The 21,519-nt window shown below is 42.2% G+C and overlaps 2 protein-coding genes across 2 annotated transcripts in view; one reads left to right on the top strand and one right to left on the bottom strand.

Moving 5' to 3' along the window:
• Window positions 1-14,506, bottom strand: part of cacng2a (calcium channel, voltage-dependent, gamma subunit 2a) — an 84,288-nt gene extending 69,782 nt beyond the window's left edge. Inside the window, exon 1 of the mRNA XM_026164092.1 lies at window positions 12,481-14,506. Within this exon, the coding sequence (XP_026019877.1) occupies window positions 12,481-12,706 (226 nt within the window). The 5' untranslated portion in view covers window positions 12,707-14,506. The remainder of the gene's footprint in view (window positions 1-12,480) is intronic.
• A 67-nt stretch (window positions 14,507-14,573) lies between these two features.
• LOC113020278 (uncharacterized) lies at window positions 14,574-17,365 on the top strand. The gene is made up of 2 exons (XM_026164091.1): window positions 14,574-14,628; window positions 16,056-17,365. Exons 1-2 carry the CDS (start codon window positions 14,583-14,585, stop codon window positions 17,330-17,332), a joined length of 1,323 nt encoding a protein of 440 aa, XP_026019876.1. The 5' UTR covers window positions 14,574-14,582; the 3' UTR covers window positions 17,333-17,365.
• The last annotated feature ends 4,154 nt before the right edge of the window (window positions 17,366-21,519 follow it).

Below are 21,519 nucleotides of genomic sequence, written 5' to 3'. Positions count from 1 at the left end.
AATTTAAAAAAAATCTTTTTACTCATGTTATCCTGTCTTCAAAATCTCTGCAATCCACAGAAATTCAGTTTATGACACCAAAACACAATATTAAATGTTGGATTTTTGGCATAATGTCTCTTAAAATATCCAAAACATACCCAAATGGACACATAAAACCCCCAATGATTAGTTGAAGCAAATAGATTCAAATCTAAAAAGCTGCAGCAAATGAAAACACAAATATTTTTTTGCAAACTGAAAACATTTGGATATCTTTTGTGTACATCTGTAGTTGGAGCCAAATGGCAGGTAGTTTAGCTTAGCAAAAGAAACTGTTGCGCTTTGCAAACACTTAGTCAGACATATCTCTTTCTTTTACCTTGCAGCTCTTGTGCAGAAACAAATTAAGCTATGATGCATTCAGAGTCATTTTGCTGCCTTGAACATATCCAGTTTCCCAATGTTTACCGTCTTTATGCTAAGCTAAGCTAGCTGACAAATGGCAATAGTGTCATATTTACCATACTGACTCATGCTTTCACATTACAGTGTGTCAAATACTGCTGTTTGTTTAGAAAAGTGTGATACGCACAAGTTATCCTAATTCACTGGACACGGCAATGCTGAACATCACCAACGGTCATGTTGCTCGAAAAATCAACAAAGCCTGTTTATATTTTAATCAGTTGTTTGTTTACCAGGATGTATTCTTTGGGAGCAGCCGTACTCGTGCATGTTAAAAGATGATGTTTAGTGGTACCCGGTGAGTTTAAAAGTCAGGGGGTCCCAAAGAAGCATCCATACATGACGAGGTGGAAGCAACACCCTATCTGTTTCCCTGCTGCTGCAGCTGATGGATCACAGCTCTCACACCAAGCTCACCTTTAGTGTTTCTCTGTGATTCTGTGAACATCTGACAAAACATTAGTATTTGATGCTGTTGGAGACTAAAAGCAAGCTCCACTCACATGAGCATGACATCAGTTTTCTCATCTCACACTGAAATAAATTCCCAGAATTTAAAGTTTTTACTTAGAGTTTGAAACACTGCCTGGTTGTTTTTAAATGTTCACAGAGATATTTCAAGCCACATTATTATTACTCATCCACCTTCATCATTGTCATCGTCATTGGGAAGCTTAAAGGATTATAATCAGCAGTTCTTTATGCATCTCTGCATAAAGTGCTTTTAATCTGAGAGCATATCAATGCAATGTTGTGGTAACAGTACAATTCTTACACCAGCAGATGTTGATCAGAATCTTTATTAAAAATACAGATTTGAGGTGGCTTCTGTTTCGAATCCATATGTCCTACCAATTGTCATGGAAATATGTGGAGTTAGGAGCAGACGGCCAGCAGTCGTGGTTCCACAGTTGTGGTGCCACACAGTTTGCTTACACAAAGATTGGCCCTGGGTATGTTTCATATCGATTTGTTCTCTGGTCATGTAGGATAAAGATAGACCCCACCCAACAGGACCAACTGCAGCTAAAAAATATCACGTGGCATCAACACACAGAAACACACATGCAGCCCTTCTGGCTGTGAGGACGAGGAGGTGTTGGGGGTCAGAGCGGTTAATAACTGATGTTTCTCCTCCTCAAAGCATGTCCCGTCATTAATGCTTTGTAGTTGACTTTTTTCCTAATTTGTAGCTAAAGCGCATATCTGGAGTACGGGTGGGTGGGGGGCATCTCCATGCAAAGAGGGCGACAGCATTTATGGGAGAGTGCTACCGAAGTTTACAGCCCCTCTCTCATTGATCAAAGCCATCCAAGGCATTAATCATACACTAAACCAATTACCGTGCCATCACACTCCTCTGGCTGTCCATCTAATCTCAGAGACTTCATCAGGACAGCCGAATGCAGCTTCACAAAGAGCCATCACTATTAATGTACAAGGAGGGAATCAGAATGATGTCTGCTGTGTGCTTTAAACCTCCGTGGTTCAATCGAGATTGCCATAATTCAGGATAAATGTTTTTCTCATTACGAGGGATCTGTCTGAGAATGAGAGGGGATATGTAATGATCGACATGGCTAATAATAAGACTGATGATGGATGTGTTTGGTTCTATCATTGTTCAGCACTAATGCTTTTTCAAACTTTGATTTACTGGGAAGGAAATGTATTTTTTAAGCTAGCTTTTTAAAATTAAGGTGTCTAAAATGTAGCTTTAAACATCAGTCTAACCACATTTTGTTCATTCTTAGAAATTGCTTAACTTACTTTTAATCCATTACTTATTTATTCAATACATTTGTTTTCAATTTGTTTTGTATTTCACGAAATTAATATTTATAACATATGAGTTATTTACTGTTTCTAGCACGTAAAATTCAGTTTTTTCTATTTTACGATTGTATTTTGTGCTTTGGATCTCCAAAGCACAACAGAAATATGTCACAATACTGTGTTACATACAGTTTATATGATAGCAGATTATACATAAGACTAAGTTGGCTTGCGTATTTTCAGCACTGTAAATGCAATAAAACTTCCCTACAAGTGTTAAGCTATCGAAATGCTTTGTGTGTGGTTATGTTTATGGGTTTTCTTCTCTTGGTTAACAAAACATGGACAGATGCAGTGTTCACCTCCATGAAGAAGGAGAACTTGTGAGTGGAGTCAGTGCAGAAAGAGTTCAGGCAGTAGGGTGAGGCGGGGACAGTGTTTACCAAACTTTGTCTGTCTGCTGCCAAAGTATAATTGGCTGCTCGTGTTAGCGTTATTTATTTACAGCTTTCCTTCGTTGGTCCAGGACAGTGATTGAAACTGATTTGCCACACTCTGTCCACGCCTTTGCTGTGTTGTGTTTCCCTGCTGGGTGTCTCGCTGACCACAGTCGATTGTGGCAGCCTTCAATCATTGAGCACCCTCTCCACACAGTCACTCAGCTGAACTTGAAATCCATCATCTCAGACTACAGCTGTGGATTGAAGTGTTTATTCTGCTCTGGAGTTGCATGCTAGACGGTTGCTCTAACCAGAACCTGCAGCAGGTGAAGAGCTGGTTCTGGTGCTATATCAAAGACTTTCTGGAAAGGTAAGTGACAGGTAAGTGATAACACAGCTCCTTTACATAACTGTGACAAAGTACTTGACAGCTAAAATACCACCTTAAATATTCATTATTAATACCTGCAAATCAGGAATTCTTTTTAATTACTAAATAAGGCAAATATATCCAATCAAAAAAAAAACAAACAAAAGTCTTACAAGTGTACAAGGGTTCATTCGCTGGAGAACAATTTCTTAGTAGTAATAGGCAGCCTCTTTAATTCTCATCAGTCTGGTCTCGGTGCAGTGACCTCCATGGTGCAAAGAGTTAAAGGACCGCTGCTAGCAACAAGACTCTGTTCCAAATGTTGTTTGGAAGAAAACTTCTTTGGATGCTACTTTGTGTTTATTTGGATCCCATTTTGGGCCTATTTTCTGTTAAGTTGTTGCACTGTTATGAGTTTTTGACCCCGGGAGTAAAGCAAACTTAAAAATGTTGGTCCCAGAAGTAAGGACAAACCAAGCAGACTTAAAGCAATCTGAAACAAAAGATAAAGACATCAGGTTTGATATAAACTGAAGACAGACTATATTTGTCTAATGATCTCAACCAGACACGTAATCAATAAACTCTACACTGATATCTGAGTCTGTTGGTTGTAGCCGTGAGAATTATAAACGACAGCCTTAACGGCATCACAGCCAAAGGCCAGAGTTCTGCACTGTTCTTAGACTGTCTGCAGCCCGGGCTTAATCTGATAATGTCTGGTCTGTAATTTGGCCTTAGTGGGCAATAAAGAGGGCAAGGTGAAGACCAATAAAATAGTCATGTTCGTCAGTGACTGTGTGCTGTCTCAGCGGAGCTCCGGTGAGGGCAAAATGAAGCCCATCCATCGCCGGCTGCACAGCATTGACAGTGCAGTGCAATAGAGCTCAGTCACTTTACACAGTGTGTTATCAGATGAAGGGGGGAGGCAGCCCAGAGCAGCGATACTGTCGGAGGAGAGGGGGCTCAGTTTTTACTCCAACAAGTGGCCGTATTCGCTTCCATCTACGCTGCCCTCGACTTGTAACTGTAATCCGTCCCATGCAGCTGTACGTACAGGGGATCGGTGTCATAATACAGTGTAATGCCACTTTAGGGCCAGAGCATTAGCCTGGGTGGGCATGCTCCAGCTGGGTAATCCTTATCTGATTGGACTATGAGACTAATCCTGCTCTTTTCTGCCACTCTGCACTGCTATCTTCTTTTATCTCATCCTGCCTCTCTGTTATGCACTGAGCACAAACATCACTATTCAAACATGCACAATATGCACAGAAATGACTCCCACATGTGTTTTCAGATGCACCAATGTGCAGTACACAGATACTCCCACATACAAATACATAAAATCATGAGGCAGGAATCGTGAACTGTGATCTGGGGTGATGGACAGGAGCTGTGTAAGTCTCCTATAGTACGTCACCTCTTAACATAACAACAAAAAGACACACCCACATGTTGCCTTTGACTCTTTAGAGCCCTTATGAAAAAAACCTGAGTAGCAGCACAAAATTCAAGCATGCTGGGTAGTATATATGTAGCACCTTAGCAATATGAGTACACACGAGCGCATACACATCTGGCAGCACAGATATTTAAGGGCCAATTTTACACTTGGGGATGATAGAACAATAAACTCTGTGATCAAAGGATGCCCTTCTCTACCATTTCAGCCACAGCCAACTTAATATGCACCCATTTGAATGATCAGCCACTGGATACATTTTAATAACCCATGACGGAGATCAGTTGGTTGATGCCTCGACTATAAGCGGCTGTAAAAATGTCACCTCCCTGATTTGATAACTCTGCATACCTTTATGGCTAACCTGGTTTTACAGATGTTGCTCTGGTGCTTTTCTGCAGACAGATGTGATCATTTTTGGATTGACTGTTAGTAGCTAACATGTTAGCAAAGTGTGTGTTAAACTGAAGTTCAGTTGAAGCCTAGCCAGCAGCTATACTCTACAGCTGCCTGTATCAGTGAATTTAAAGAAATTGCCCCCACACAGCCGCCATGAAGAACAACATAACAAAAAAATGCCCTGTTTTTGTACACATGCATATCTCTGCTATAAAGTTGGACATTTTAACACGGTCTTTAGGGATGACTCTCTTTCGGAGCCAGCCTCAACAGCAGTTTTTTTGCACCTCTGCGATGGCCTTCATCCCCAGAGGATGCTACTTGATCTCAACAGATGCTGGGTGAATTGGCACAAAAACGCTTTTGTGAAACATATTTATGTTTCCCTGATAATATAGGTTCAACATAGGCTGTGCTAGAATGATGAACAGGTTGATATTTTACCTGCTAAAGATATTAATGTTGCGAGCATGTACAGACTCACAAACAACATAGGTTCAAAGTCTTGTTTAAAAATGCTACAAATATTCTAAATATATTTTCTTTACCTGCAACATTATGCAACAAGAATGAACCTGATCTCTTTTGGATTTGGACTGTGATTCAGACAAAACAGGAAATTTAAGGACACCAACTGGGACTTTAGAATATAAAGGGTATTTCTTTGAAATTTCATAAATCATAGGTCAAATGATTAGATGAAAAAGCATCCATCCATCCCACCATTCTCTTCTGCTTATCCAGTTTAAGGGTTGTAGCAGGTTGGAGTGTGTGCCAGCTCTCAAAGGGCGAGAGGCGGTGTAAACCCTGGAAGAAGCGAACACTAAGTGAAAAAACTTTCACAGCTTAGTTAGTTATTGTATTTTAGCTTTTGTGGTTTGGACACAGCTAGAAAGACTTAGATTAGTCTCACTGCTTTAGGTCCAGGCACAAAAGAAAAATGTGGCCCTCTTTCATCATGAAGTGCACCATTTCTCTCCAACGTCTCTTCCTAAACTGTGTCCTCATCCTGAAGCCACGGTAGAGCCTGAGGGTGGCGCTGTAATGAAGACGAATGCCTCAGATTACGAGCGACGTGCACGAGGAGGGAGGAGCAGAGGCGGCTTTTTTACAGACGTCCCAGATAGGACGGAGGAGCGGCGGCCTCCAGGGACCAATTCATCCGCATCACACATGTTTACTCTGCACCGTTCATGCTTCACCAGCTGAATCTCTCTCTGCACCCACACTGTGTGCAACCACATCTGTGTGTATGTGGAACCGCAGTCACTGGACTTTTAATGCTGGTTTAAGGCTGAATGGCAAAGGACCAAAAAGAACTAAAGTAATGTCTAGATAAAATCAAACAACTAAAAAGAAAATTAAGCCACTGTTCAGTGTGGACTGATTAAAGCCCCAGGTTCACCTAAACTAATAAAACATTTGACAAGAGGATCAAAAAACTGAAGGAAGACGGACACAGAATAAATAAAAATTTAAACCTTTTCAAGGAAACTCCTAAAATTGTGCCACGTTAATGTGTTTTCATTTAAGTGATCAAGAGCTATATTAAGAAATAGTACTTAGTATTTTTCAGATTAGTATTTTCACACTAATACTGAAAGTTTTCTAGACTTGCAGTGCATAAAAGAATCGGATGTTTCTCTCAAAATAAAGCCATCAAAGGCACTTTTTAGTCCTAGAAACCTCCTGAAGCATGATGATGGTCCTGTTTCTAGAGCTGCTTTATCCTAAAAGCATGAAAGCAGTTGATTTATTGAATAGGAAAGATGGAAAAAGTGACGGTTTGCTTAAAAAAAAGAGTTAGATGCTAAAACAACTGATCAATTATTACTCTTCGTTGCAGCTTGTGTTATCCGTGCGATGACATAACTGGTAACTGTGCTGTAATGTGCTGGCTGATTATGACATTGTTCCAGTTAAAACGATCTCCTCAGGGGGTCCAACAGAAATCATCTGATGTCCCTGGAACCAATCACATCTCAGGAATGTGACAGCAAGTGATCCATCCCCAGAGAGCTTTGAACAGAGTGACGCATTCCGTTTGAACTTTAGTCATATCCATGAGGAATTTTGCAGTTGACAATAAGGGTCCTATATCTGAGGCATAAAGTTTTGTATTATGTGCATGTTCTTGCAAAAGCACAGAAACACACAAAATTCTTCTACCTGCAGACATGTTTGAGAAATTGTTGGCCACATGATGAAAAACTCAGCCTGCATATTGATAAATGCACCGGCACGATTTGACTAAATTTGCCTTACTTATTGATTACCAATCTATTTATTTACTCAAATGATATTAGGTCCAAAATATAAAGCATTAACTATGAAGATACACCATGATCACATCACGTTGCTGATATGATGAGATCATTTGTAAGTAAGGCTGACATAAATGCTTGTGAGCAGTAGTGAAATAGAGCCTGCAGATGTGGTTTTGAGGCTTTGCCCTCAGCCTCTTGAACTTTACGTTGTTCAGAGTCAGTTTAAAGGTGAATCCAAATTCATAAAAGAAAGGTTTTATTCAAGCAGTAAGTAAAGCCACACAGTCAAAGTTAAGTACAAAAAACAGAATCCAAAGGTGAGCAATTCCAAACGGAAGTACAGACCCATTGGTGGGAACAGTGATAAGGAACAAAGAAACTGAAGGGACAAAACCAAAGAGGACAACAGACAGGATCAGAAACAGGAGGAGAACAAGACACAGGTGGATGTAATCAGCACGATCAGACAGGCAAGAAGTTAAAACCAAAACAAAACATCCAAGAAAAGAAAAGTAGTACAGGAAGCCAAAAATACTGAAGCAAAATACACACGACTAAACACAGAAACAAGAAAACTCACACTTAACAAGACTGACTCAAAGAAACACTGCACCACAAAGATGCAACTAAGGGAGGGAGGTACAGCTGAAAACTAGAGGCATGAGCCTAAACAGAAACCAGTGCTCAGATAATGCTGCACAAACTCAAACTCAGTGATGAATACACCAAAAGAGGAATCCTGAACTAAAGCCAACACAAAAGTCAAAGCTTTAAACCAACAACACAAAACCTTCACAACACATGTGACCTAAAAAGTAACAGTTTTATAGAAATGTTTATAGATTTATATATACATTTATTTTATAGATATTGTAAAACTCAGTAAATGCCAGCATCTAGAAAACTATTAGCAATAACCGCTTTCCGTCACTCTTAGCTCAATGCGTCCCAAGTTGCTACTGCAAAAGCTCTGGATGCAAATTATGCGGTGTCATAATAAACGGAAAAATTAGTTCCTCCAGAAATAAAAAAAAAAAAATCATTTTAAATGCTGTTGCACAACTTGCTGTTGTTTTTGAGAAAGATTTAGTGATGGAAAATCACATATGGCATCCTGTTATAACTGTTATCCATGTGATTTCCACATTTCTTTAAATGCCCCTGAACCCACCAAAGTCTGAACAATGTCTTCCAGTCATCAGTGCAAGATGGCAGCTTCCATTTCTGCCTCATTTTGGTGTCACTTTTGCTCACTGAGAGAAAGTTGTGACATTTTTTCAATTTTCATATAAAGCCGATTTGTTGAAACAACAGTTCAAATCAATTTCTGAGAAAGAAAAGCAGCAAATCCTAAAATGTGCAACAAACAGCGTTGACTGATCAGTTATTTCAGCTTTAGAAAGGAAAAGTGAACATCTGCTAAATCAATACGAGATATTCTGTGTTTTACCCAGCGCAAACCTCCAAAGCACACTTGCACGGTTTTATACTGAGGGAAAGTAAATGATCAGTTTTCTGTAGATCCACAGGAGAAAGATTTTTCTGTTTCTCTGACAAGCAGTGAGCGGAGCAGAGGTCGAGGTGCACCCAGTGTGGGTATTCCCATTTTGCTTTTTCACAGGTTCTCTTCTTCTGTAGCTGTTATACAAACACAAACGGTCGCCTACCTGCGTACACTCAGTAAGCAGAATGTGTGGGATACCGAGCTGCCAAACACACAGTCTGCATTCACTGCTGCGAGGAGGATGGAGCGACCACTTCAACTATTTGCAGCCTCAGCCGCTGCCTGATCACCAGCTCACTTTAGAGGAACCGGGGAACCGTGAATACTATCCGTCTTGGCACTTTGATTTAATAGAGCGGAGCTACAAATTGAAGCCTAATTAACATCTGAAATGTAAACTTGATATCTCTCCTCCTGACTCTCTATGTGCTGAAACAAGGCAGGGTTTGGTGCTTATCGCTGCCTCTCTCCAGCTGCATCCGCTCTATATTTTCCTATTTTTCAATTTCCCCCTCACAATTTTTGGTATAAAATTGCTCAAACTACCTATAATTAAATGTACTCGCTTTTTAAGACCCAATTTCCTGAGCAGGAAGTCATTTGAATTAGAATTTAAATGAATCTGACCCCGCTGAGTAAATGCAGTGGCCCCATTTTTCCACTCCCCTGCCTCTTCTGGGCCGGGGATCATTCATGAATCACAAATGACAAATCTGGGTTTATTTCCTGCCATTTTGATCCTGGATTCAAAGGAAGAAGCACATTGTGCTAATGCAAAAGGAACACACACACACATGCGCGCACAGCGAGTCTAAGTGTGATGTTTTTTGCTCTCATCTTGACTCCGTGCTGTTCTGTTTGCCAATTAAATAATGGCCTGGCAGGGATAAAAGCCAGTCACTGTCACAATTACACTCCAGCTGTAACTGTGATCCTATGTCGACTAATATAATCACTGTATCAGTGTTTAGTGTTATTCCTCTTATTTATCAGGTGAAGGCCAGCTGAGCTCTTTTGCCTCACATCTCGAGCTGTGTTGGTGAAACCGCAGCTTTCTGATCCCAGCACCTGAGCAGCTTCTCGGGAACAGCTGAGGTGTCAATGCTGTGATCGGAAGAAGGGCTGTGCACCAAATAAAGGTGTTTTTAAGGGTAAATGTATTGAATCTCATTAACAGGAACAGCAGCATGACTTGAATACCATTACACTCCTTGTTCTTTACCTTACGTTTCATTTTCAGAGTGACATATTTCCGTTGTTGCATATCGGGCATGTCTATTTTTTTTTTTAGCAGACCTGCAATTAATGATTATTTTTGTGCTCCAGGTTATTTAGAGTTTTGCCTTGAAATTGCTGAAAAAGCATAAAATACTTGTTAATTTGCTTTTATATTCAGACTTTAATAGTTATGACAAAAAAGCAGCAAATCATCAGACTCAACAAGGAAACGTTCAGTATGTTCAACTGACTGGCATCTAAAATTCAGTGCCAAATCACAACAATGATGGCCTCAAGGCACTCTACAATAGTTTTAAACCAGGAAACGTTCAGCCATATTTAATTTAAATGTTTTGTTCGGATATTCATTCACCCCAACCTCCTCCCTACAGGGACTCTGTGGCATTATAGCAGTGTCCCCTGACTTCCTAATTTGTTCCTGTCATGATTACTAAAAATGAAAGAAATGTCAATTTTACACAACTAGGGAGAATTTTTAAACATGACAAATCTTATATATATATATTTTTTTTCATTTTAAAGCAAAAGCACATTGTTTCACACATCATTTAAATGTCATTTTTGTGTCTAAACATTTGAAGTGGCAACATATTTGTTTTTTCTTTAAATATATTATCAGTCTTTAACTGGATGTTGACAAAAAGATTCTTATTTTCACATCCAGCTCCAAATCACTTGGATCTGAGTTTGTATCCAGCTAATAAATTTTCAATTTCCACTCCTGTTTTTTGGTCTGTTTTTGGTCTCCTCCACCTTCGCCCTCTGTTTAGTCTCTTACAACCTGCTGTTTCATAGTGAGCAGAAATCAAAGAGGGAGGTGCACTGCCTCCACAGTTAAATAATGACCTTAAACTCTCCTTAAAGCTCTGTAAGCCAAGGAAAGCTGTAGATTTGGTCAATAATTCATCCCTACTCCACAAGCGACCTCTTTCGCACTGCTATTTTATCATAGTTATTTTAAAGATATTCATTATAGCGGCTTTAAATGTTTCTTCTTCTTAAACTTTGAACAGAGGGTGCTGCTTATCACAGGGGGCAGAAGAGCATGAAGTCAGCCACTGAGGCCTTTCAGGGGCTCACAGCTAAGACGATGAACAGATTTGTAACGCTCTGTGCCCTCACAAGGTTACAGCACCTCACTCCAAGTCAGCACCGACCGCCTCCACCGGGGCATGACAGGAAACACGCCGCCGCCGTCTGACAGGGCAGACACTCGAGGTCGTCTGAAAACCTGCACTCAGGACGTGAGGCAGTTTGACATCTCAGAAAGTACCGGGCACAGGGAGGTCGAAGGTAGCTCTGCCATCATCAGGGTTGTCAGGCAGGTCAGGCCTGCTGACAGATGTGACTGCATCTCGACTTTTGGGTCCTCACGCTCTGTCCAACGTGCTGCCCCGGTGTCACATCCTCTTTAAAGGTACAGATCTCCTGCAGCTTCCTTTAATTAGGGTTAGACCAGCTTATTGGCATGCCAATATATCAGGGTGATATATGATGAAGGTTCATCTCCACCTACAGCCTGTGAATGTGTTGTTAATTTATTATTTAAACTCTAAAGCCGGACTGAATAAACAATTCCAGACTGGTGTGGGTGACTTTTATGCAACCGGAAACCTGATTCAGCCTGCCTGCAGGAGCTAAACACCAAAATTAACCGTTGAAGTGCAGCAATTCAGTTTCGTGATTTTTATATAAGGGCTTATTTTACACCAGGTAAAAGTTACAACAGTTTCTTCCAAAGCTCAAAACTGCTGAGATTTAATGAGTTACATTAGTTTTAGACAGAATTTATGTGGAAAGCCTACTTTTTGGGATCCATGCTAACTTTTCTTGACCTTGTGATCCATTGCAAGATGCAGATGCCATTTCTACTGATATAAGTTTTGGTTTGTTCATGAAAAAGATGAAAACTGAAACCATCCACAAATTCAGAAAAACTCATTCTAATCCGAATTGTTCTCATCTATTAGCTGCACATCCGTGTAGTCCTTTGGGTTTTCCTCACAGAAACCTGTTTCACCCTGCTGGAAAATGGACTTGTCATTTCGGCTAAAAGTGAAATTTCTTTGTTTCTTTTTCAACAAAACATAACTAAGTGCTAAAAAGTGAAGTTCATTTCAAACAGATTTAGAACATGAAACCTAAATGATGGTGTCAGATCTTTACAGCACGTTGATTTGTTTGGTATAAGGTAGAAATCTCCTTCCCCATAAATGCAGAACACATATAAGCTCATAAGCAGCAGCCAGGTCACATGTTGCATTTTTACTTTCCTTCTATCAGATTGTATCATTTGAGGCACCAAGAAGGTCAGTGACGTATTCAGTATCCTAAGAGATCGTTTGGCTTTTGACACACATTTAAACACCCTTTGCAGGGAAACTCTGCAGTGGATCTCATTTACATTGAGTAGCATAGAAAAAGAGAGAGAATAGGTTCCCCTCCCACAGTACACTTGTGTCGTGGCAGTGCTGAGGCCTCTCGGGCGGGCGGCTTCAAACGCACGCAAATGAACACGTTGGAAAAGTTTATGTTGCACTACAGCACCACAGAAGAACCGACTTTCCTCTTACCTTCCAAGCAACACGTCCTCCACAGGCCCGAGTGGGTCATCACCTCCTCGTTCTTCTTGCTGGTCTCGTTCTCGCTCATGGACTTGGTCCTGCAGACGCCGCGGGAGTACAGCCAGTAGTCCGTGCCGACCGCGATGGTCATGAGGCTGAAGGCCGCGAAGGCGCCCACCGTGGTCAGCAGCATCTGGACTCCGCGGTCGAACAGACCCATGTTTCCGCATTCCATGAAAGGGGGACCCCCTTTCCTCTTGATGTATAGGAAGTAAATATTTGAAAATTTGCGGGACCAAATCAAACCGAAAAAACGGGATATACTCGAGCGGAAGGAGAGGGAAGAAGGAGGCGGAGGATGCGGTAGGAACCTTATGGTTGCGTTTGGGTGAGGACCAAAACAAGAGAAAAAACTAACTATGGCAGAGAGAAGGGGGAGAGAGGAAGAGGCGGTGAAGTCTCTCCTCTCTGTTTGTTTTAACTTTCACACCCAAAAAGATGTGTGGAAAAATTAGGTATGCAGAGGATGACAGCACCTCAGCAGGCCTGGAGCTGCAGATGGAGCCCAGCACTGGAGCCACTTGCAGCAAGAAAACAAAAGCTACAAATGTGATTATTAACACAGATCTATGACTGGTTAATTAAAGCCTGGGGTAACTAAGAGGAGCCTAAAAAGACAAGCAAGGCTGATTTTGTACAACCTGTTCGTTGACTTGTAGAGATCACAGCTATAAGCACTGAGCTGAATTTACACGAGCTCAAATGGAGCAAAGAGACGGCTGGGTGGGTGGGGGGTGCGGTGTTGGAGTAATGGCAGGTTTGAAGTACAACAGTTCAATACTCTGTTACAACAAGTTGCTTTAGTCAAAGGCTATAACATTACGTTTACTAGTAAGTATTCAGAAAGAGAGCTATTCTAAAGACTATTGTTGTTATTAATAGTATTATTCTAGTGGCTTTTATTAGTAAAAATAAACTGGGGAAGGAAACGAAGGACAAAATCTAAATCTGTCATATTAGTGGTGACAGCGAAGAGTAAACAAACGGACCGATTCGAGTCCTGTCGAGAGGAAATAAAAGCGATTCCCTGCGTGTTTTATAACAGCCTATTGTGAGGTTAAAAGCAAATCTGTCTTCTCACAAATCAACCCGGTGGAATGAGGAAATCAAGGCTCAACGACTAAATTAATTCATTAGCCGGCGCAAAGAAACACACACGCTCAAAACCAGATCGAAACCTAACAAAAATAGTAATAAATTAGTTAAAAAAAATAAATTAACCGCTTAGATTTTCCTTTTTCCTAAAATTTTGATCCCCAGTTTCCATATGTAGCCCTATAGCTCTGGGAAGGTTTCCGCCGAAAATGGGGGTCTGCGGTCAGAGGAGGTTCGGTGGTCGACGATCCGGAGAGAGCGGGGAGCATCCAGCAAGGCAAGCCGACCATCACTCGACATGGAGCCGGCAGGAGGAGGATGAGGAGTCGGTGTGGGCGCCGTCGCAACCCACGGTGCTTCTTCGGCGGATGGAGGAGGATGGTGGTGCTGCTGCTGCGTGGATATCCAAATTCACCGTGGCAGTATCACACCCAGGACGGTCCCGTTTGTATAGCCCTTGCGCCATGTAATAACAAGAAAAAATAAATTCTGATGAAGGCTGCGATCCCCCTGCTCTCGCCTCCTCCTCCTCCTCTTCTTATTCTTCTTCTTCTGCTGCTTCTGCCGCTGCTCTCTCTCCTGCGCTCTCGGGTGCAGGTTCGGCCGCTTTTGCAGGAAGGGGGTGAAAAAATGATATTACACAATCAGGAGAGCGACTCGCACAGATCCACGGACAGCGCTGGTGTTGTCACGATGTCAATGTGAGCAGCGCTATACATTCAACATATCCACTCCAGCCGTTTCCCCCCTTTTTCCTTCAGTGTAAAGAAGCCGCTCTTGAATCGGAGGGTCACTTTCCTCCTTCCGCTCTGGCGACGCTTTAAAGGCCCACAGTGTCGGCGTGTGTGCGCGCGCTCAGCGCTGCAGCAATGGAGGCCAGTTGCTGGAAAGATATTAAAGATTTTTTAATTCCGTTTCTGTGAGTGGTGGAGGGGACGGAAGGAGGGGGTGTTGCGATGGTGGACTCTCTCTCCCCCCTCGCTTTCTCTCTCTTCTTGAATGGTGGGTTGCATTTGTGCACACATGTAGGAATTTACGCATTTAATGGCTTTATTGTGATGATTATCGCCCGATCCAATCGTTGCAGCTCTCGCACTCTTCTGTGAAGTAGCCACTCTAAATGTCACTTTTCTCGCGTTTTTGTTGTTTTTTGTTTTGTTCTTTGTTACTAAAAGCCTCGATTTTTCAGCTACAGCGCACGGCGCTACAGGCAGACATCCCCGCTCTGATTACGCGATTTTTCTTTAATGATGCTTAGTAGCGAGAGTGAATGAGGCTTGGCTGACATTGAGTGCTTGAAGATATGAACCCAGCGGTACATTCAATTATTATTTTATTATTATTTATTTTTTATAATTACGGGCTCCTGTGTAAGTAATGTCCGGCATTAGCGCAGCGATGTTGTGTGAGTGTTGTGAGAGAGGCTGTGGTGCTGAAAGAACAGCTCCCTGAAGCGCTGATGTTCCTTCGTGGAGTTTGTCGCCCCCTGGTGTTCAAACGTGTGTATTACAATTGATAAAACCTGTGTAACCCAAAGACATCGAACCTCTGAGGTCCCATGAAATTATTTTCTCAGTTAATTAGAGGTGCTCACCTTATTTTCAAAATAACACACTATAAATTAAAGCTCTAAGTTGTTACTTAAAATAAAAGTATACAAGAATCATCATACGTAACTTTAACCTTTGTTACATCCCCCAGGAGGATGTCTCTTCTCCTTATTAACCCTTTGTTTTGTCCAGGCTCCACCTCCTCTGTCCTGATTGGATGTTGCGCAGAGTCCGGCTAATTGGTAATCAGCAGAGCACTACTTAAGGCCTGTGGAGCTGTGCTTCTGTGCCCTCTGGCCATTTTGGTTGCCATACTTGTGCAGGCTTGCATGCCTTTGTATTTTGTGTGAGCATTGTTGTTTCATGTTCAGACTGCTTGTAGGGGAGAGCTGCCTTTTGTTTTGACACCCTGTTTTCTCTTGTTTATGTGTTGTTAGGTAGGTTATGGTTATAGGTTGTATATTTTGTTTCTTTGGAGTTAGGTAAGTTTCTTTTATTTCTACGTCAGGGATGTTTTGTTTGTTATGTTGGCCTTGGCCAACCCCCTAGACTAGCCAGGGGACGTAACATAAATTGGCGGTTCGTCTGGGATAAAAGTCCTGGTTAATCCATTTGTGGATGGTGAAGGTTTGGAGTTTGTTTCTGCTGGTGTATTTGGCAGAGGCAGTTAGTATGGCAACTGGTGTTTTCACTTTGAGTGCATTTCTGAGTAATCCTTCTTGGGAGGAGCTAAATGTGTGTAGAAAACATGATTTGTTTGCTATAGCAGCACACTTTGAGTTAAATGTATCAAGGCAAATGGTGAAAGAGGACTTGAAAACTGCTGTTTCAAACAAACTTGTAGAAGAAGGCCTGTTTCTAAATCACCTCGTTTGCCAGTTCCTCTTGACAGGTCCCCTAATGAAGGAGTGAAGCCTGCTGTGTTAAAGGAAGAAGGGCAAAACCCTGCTGCTGGGGAGCAACAAACGGTGGAAAAGTTAAGCACTAATGGCTCACCTTCTTTTGCTACTCCATCTTCTCCTCGTTCAAGACAAGTATTACTCAAGGTACGTTTGGCTAAATTACAATTGGAGGCTCAGGATAAAGCCCAAGCTCGTCAGGCAGAGTTGGAAACAGAGACAGAAAAGGTGTTAAAGCTGAAAAGGTTGGAGCTGGAGTTGCAGATTGAAAGGGAGGTCAGACTGCGTCAGTTGGAGTTACAGGCACAGACTTCAAGAAGTACTACTACTCAACCTAGTTCTGCAAATTCATCTGTTGATGAAACAACCTCCTCCCATGTAAACCCAGGTGGTTTCAATGTGAGTAAAAACATTGTGTTGGTACCTCCATTTCGTGAATCAGAAGTTGATACATATTTCAATGTGTTTGAACGTGTTGCGGCGTCATTGCACTGGCCGAGAGAAGTTTGGCCATTGCTTCTTCAGTGCAAATTGGTAGGCAAAGCACAAGAAGTCTATTCTGCTTTGTCTTTGGAAGAAAGTTTGAAATATGATGTAGTGAAGTCTGCTATCCTTGCTGCTTATGAACTTGTTCCCGAAGCGTATAGGCAACGCTTTCACAATCACAAAAGAACAGCAAATCAGACTTTTGTAGAGTTTGCTTGTGAAAAAGCTACTCTTGTTGATAGATGGATAACAGCAAGTAAAGTTCCTGACTACAACTCCTTACGTGAACTGATACTGCTGGAAGAGTTCAAAAATGGCCTGCCAGAACGCATTGTTGTACACCTTAATGAACAGAAGGTTTCCACTTTGAAAGAAGCAGCTGTGATAGCTGATGAATTTGTGCTGACTCATAAAACTGTTTTTGTGCAGAAACGTGAAGTTACCACCAGAGAACCTCTCCCACGAAAGGATCCTTCAAGCCCACGACAGACTTTTGCTCCAAGGACTGAAAGGGAATGTTTCTATTGTCATAAACTTGGTCATGTTGTTGTTGAATGTCCCGCTTTGAAGCGCAAGAACCAGTCACCAAAAGGAGTAGGTTTAATTAAAACCATTCGTGCTGAGAGAGGGGACCAAAGTGAAGGAGTTGATCCCTGCTTCAAACCCTTTCCCTTAGATGGCACTATGTCATTGACTGGGAAGCCTGAGGATGAAAAACCCATTCAAATACTCAGAGATACGGGAGGGTCACGATCTGTGATTTTTATCTGATGTATTACCCTTGAGTGACCATTCCTCTTGTCATGGTAGTATTCTGATTCAAGGAGTTGAAATGGGCTATGTTGAAGCTCCTTTGCATTATGTACACATCAAATCAAAGTTGGTTAATGGCATCTTCTCTGTGGCAGTACGCCCCTCACTTCCCATAAAAGGGGTGCAGTTTATTTTGGGAAATGATATTGCTGGAGGAAAAGTGCAACCTGTTCCCGAAGTAACAAATGATCTAGAATCAAACTTGAAGAGCAACGACCTAGCAACCTGTTTTCCATCTGTTTTTCCTGCTTGTGTTCTCACCAGGGCTCAAGCAAGACGTGAAGCTGCAGAAACTGATTTGTCAGACTCTTCGTTGGCTCAGGCTCTGGCTACAGATGATTTGCAAACCCTGATTGATCTTAAAAGTGGTTCAAAGGATACTACTGAGAAGTGGAAGGATCTCCATCTCCCACAGTTAGACTTGCCAGTCACATGTGAAAGCCTTGTTGCTGCTCAGAAGTCTGATCCCTCATTGACTAAATGCTTTACTTCTCTTTCTGAAACAGGAAATAAAAAGGCTTCTTATTTCTTGGAAGATGGGGTCTTGATGCGCAAGTGGACTGCCCACCCAAGTTTAACAGCAGACGTAGAGGGAAGCTGTTCTGATGACTGTGACTGGAGCACTACTTATCAGATTGTTGTGCCTCTTGAGTATCGTCACTACGTAGTCTCCCTTGCACATGAGCACCCCCTGTCTGGTCATTGGGAGTTACAAAAACGTACAACAAGATACTCAACCATTTCTTTTGGCCAGGATTGAAGGCTGATGTAGTTGAGTTTTGCTGCACTTGTAAAACATGTCAGATTGCAGGAAAGCCAAACCAGACAGTTCCTATAGCTCCTCTTCATCCTATACCAGTACTTGGTGAACCTTTTGAACGTGTCATTGTGGACTGTGTTGGTCCATTGCCCTAGTCAAAGAATGGTAATCAGTTTTTACTGACTGCAATGTGTACTTCGACTCGTTTTCCAGAAGCTGTCCCACTCAGGAGAATAACTGCACCTTTGGTGATTAAAGTTTTGACAAAGTTCTTCACTACTTTTGGTTTACCAAAAGTAGTCCAGACAGACCAAGGAACTAACTTTCTGTCTAAACTTTTCAAGCAGGTCATGCATGCAGGTCCCTCCTCTTCACTCTGCTGACCCATGACTGCACTCCATCATACAGCTCCAACCTCTTCATCAAGTTTGCGGACGACACAACGGTGGTGGGTCTCATTAGCAACAGGGATGAGACCGACTACAGAAGTGAGGTGAGACGCCTGGCCACGTGGTGTGCTGACAACAATCTCTCTCTGAATGTGGAGAAGACGAAGGAGATTGTTGTGGACTTCAGGAGAATGCACACCCAACATGCTCCTCTGACCATTGATGGAGCGTCTGTGGAGAGAGCCATAAGGCCAGGTTGGCAGCTGCAGAAGCCCTCTCCTCTGCTCAGGGGAAGATGAAGAGTTGGTATGATAAGAAAGCCGTTCCTCGATCTTTCAATCCAGGTGACAAGGTTTTGGTTCTTCTACCAACTGCTAGCTCTGCATTGTCTGCCCACTTCTGTGGACCATATCAGGTGGATAAGAAAGTAAATGACACTGACTATGTGATTAAAACACCAGATAGGAAGCGTAAAACACGCTTGTGCCATCTCAATATGCTCAAATCCTTTCATTCTAGAGCTGACTCTTTCTGTGGCACCGCAGATAAGCCTGTGGCATCTCCGTCAGAGCAAATCTCATCTCCAGAAACTCTCTTGTTGAACTCTTCCTCAGGATTGAGGTCAAGTTTAGATGAAGACGGGCTCAAACTTTGTGATGCCAGCTACCAGAATGCCAGAATGCTTAATTCTGAGGTACTGTCCCAGTTGTCTATATATCTGTCCCACTTGACCCGTGAGCAACAGTTGGACATTGAAAGGCTCGTCAACATTCATTTAACACTCTTTGGGGACATGCCTTCCCGTACTACTGTAATAGAGCACGACATTGATGTTGGGAATGCAGTGCCTATTAAGCAGCATGCTTACCGTGTGAATATGGCGAAAAGGGAAATGATGAACACAGAAGTAGACTACCTTCTGAAGCATGGATTGGCTATCCCAAGCTATAGTCCATGGAGTTCTTTGTGCCTGGTTACGCCAAAATCAGATGGAACACCTCGCTTTTGCACAGATTTCCGCAAGGTAAATGCAGTAACAGTACCTGATTCTTTCCCACTGCCCCGTATTGAGGACTGTATTGACAGCGTCGGATCTGCTGCTTATGTGAGTAAGCTTGACCTTCTTAAAGGTTATTGGCAAGTACCTCTGACAGAAAGAGCATCAGAAATCTCAGCTTTCGTAACACCTGATCACTTTTTACAATATACAGTCATGGCATTTGGAATGAGAAATGCTCCTGCTACCTTTCAGAGGTTAATGTCAACTGTATTATCTGGTGTGGCGAACTGTAATGTTTATCTTGATGATGTGGTCATCTATTCTTCCAACTGGTCAGAGCATGTCGACACTTTAACCACTGTGTTCAAGTGTTTAGCTGATGCTTCCTTGACCCTCAACTTGGCTAAATGCGAGTTTGGTAAGGCTACAGTGACCTACCTTGGAAAGGAAGTTGGGCAGGGCAAGGTTCGCCCTATCAGTGCAAAGGTTAATGCCATTCTCAACTTTCCTGTGCCAACAACACGCCGTGAGCGGCGCAGATTTCTGGGGATGGTTGGTTACTACAGGTGTTTCTGTAGGAATTTTTCTGAAGTCGTAACACCACTGACAAACCCGTGCAGCCCGAAGGTACCATTCATTTGGAGTCCTGAGTGTCAACATGCTTTTGAATGTGCAAAAGGTCTTCTGTCGAGTTCACCTGTTCTTGTTGCTCCAGACTTTTCGAAACCTTTCAAGCTTGAAGTGGATGCCAGTGAGGTGGGGGCTGGAGCTGTTCTTCTTCAGGATGATGGACAAGGAGTGAGTCATCCTGTCTGCTTCTTTGGCAAGAAGTTCGATACTCATCAAAGGCGGTACTCGACAATTGAAAAGGAGACTCTGGCCATGCTTCTGGCTCTTCAGCATTTTGACGTGTATGTGGGATCTACTTCCCAACCTGTAGAGGTCTTCACTGATCACAATCCTCTCGTGTTCCTCTCTCGTATGTATAACAACAATCAACGATTGATGAGGTGGGCTTTAATTTCACAAAACTACAACATTGAAATAAAGCATAAGAGAGGATGTGAAAATATTGTGGCCGATGCCCTCTCAAGAATGTGATGGTGTAAGGTTAACAAACTTATACGTTTGTTTTTTCTGGGTGGGGGTGTTACATCCCCCAGGAGGATGTCTCTTCTCCCTATTAACCCTTTGTTTTGTCCAGGCTCCACCTCCTCTGTCCTGATTGGATGTTGCGCAGAGTCCGGCTAATTGGTAATCAGCAGAGCACTACTTAAGGCCTGTGGAGCTGTGCTTCTGTGCCCTCTGGCCATTTTGGTTGCCATACTTGTGCAGGCTTGCATGCCTTTGTATTTTGTGTGAGCATTGTTGTTTCATGTTCAGACTGCTTGTAGGGGAGAGCTGCCTTTTGTTTTGACACCCTGTTTTCTCCTGTTTATGTGTTGTTAGGTAGGTTATGGTTATAGGTTGTATATTTTGTTTCTTTGGAGTTCGGTAAGTTTCTTTTATTTCTACGTCAGGGATGTTTTGTTATGTTGGCCTTGGCTCTCCCTGACGTTACACCTCGGTCTGAACCCCATCACCAGTATTAAATAAACCTTTTAGAATTACCATCTTGGCTCCTCCTTTTCTATCCACATTTATGTTCGTCCCTTTAACCCCCCTAGACTAGCCAGGGGACGTAACACCTTACTTAATCTTCAAGCTACCAGGTGGATTTATTTCGGACTCCTTAGATTTTCCTTTTTCCTAAAATTTTGATCCCCAGCTTCCATATGTAACCCTATAGCTCTGGGAAGGTTTCCACCGAAAATGAATATTATTTACATGTGACAATATTTCCTACCATGAATTTGTCTTTTTACTTTTCCTATAAAATCATATAGTATTTTAATGCCCATGTTTCATGTGTCTCGTTGCCCTTGTACTTTCTCTTCAAACCTTTCAGACTTGAATAAAATGCATTTATTTGATCACTTAGTTAATGTGAACATGC

Source organism: Astatotilapia calliptera, chromosome 4 (assembly GCF_900246225.1).
Source record: "Astatotilapia calliptera chromosome 4, fAstCal1.2, whole genome shotgun sequence".
NCBI lineage: Eukaryota > Metazoa > Chordata > Actinopteri > Cichliformes > Cichlidae > Astatotilapia > Astatotilapia calliptera.
The sequence above is the reverse complement of the archived record's forward strand: the minus strand, read 5'-3'. Positions and strand labels throughout refer to the sequence as shown.

Excerpts from the sequence above, each read along its gene's own strand:
- LOC113020278 (XM_026164091.1), top strand. The coding sequence starts at position 14,583 with ATGGTGGACTCTCTCTCCCCCCTCGCTTTCTCTCTCTTCTTGAATG. Across the intron at positions 14,629-16,055 it reads TTTCTCTCTCTTCTTGAATG|TTCCTCTTGACAGGTCCCCT; the intron begins GTGGGTTGCATT and ends CTCGTTTGCCAG.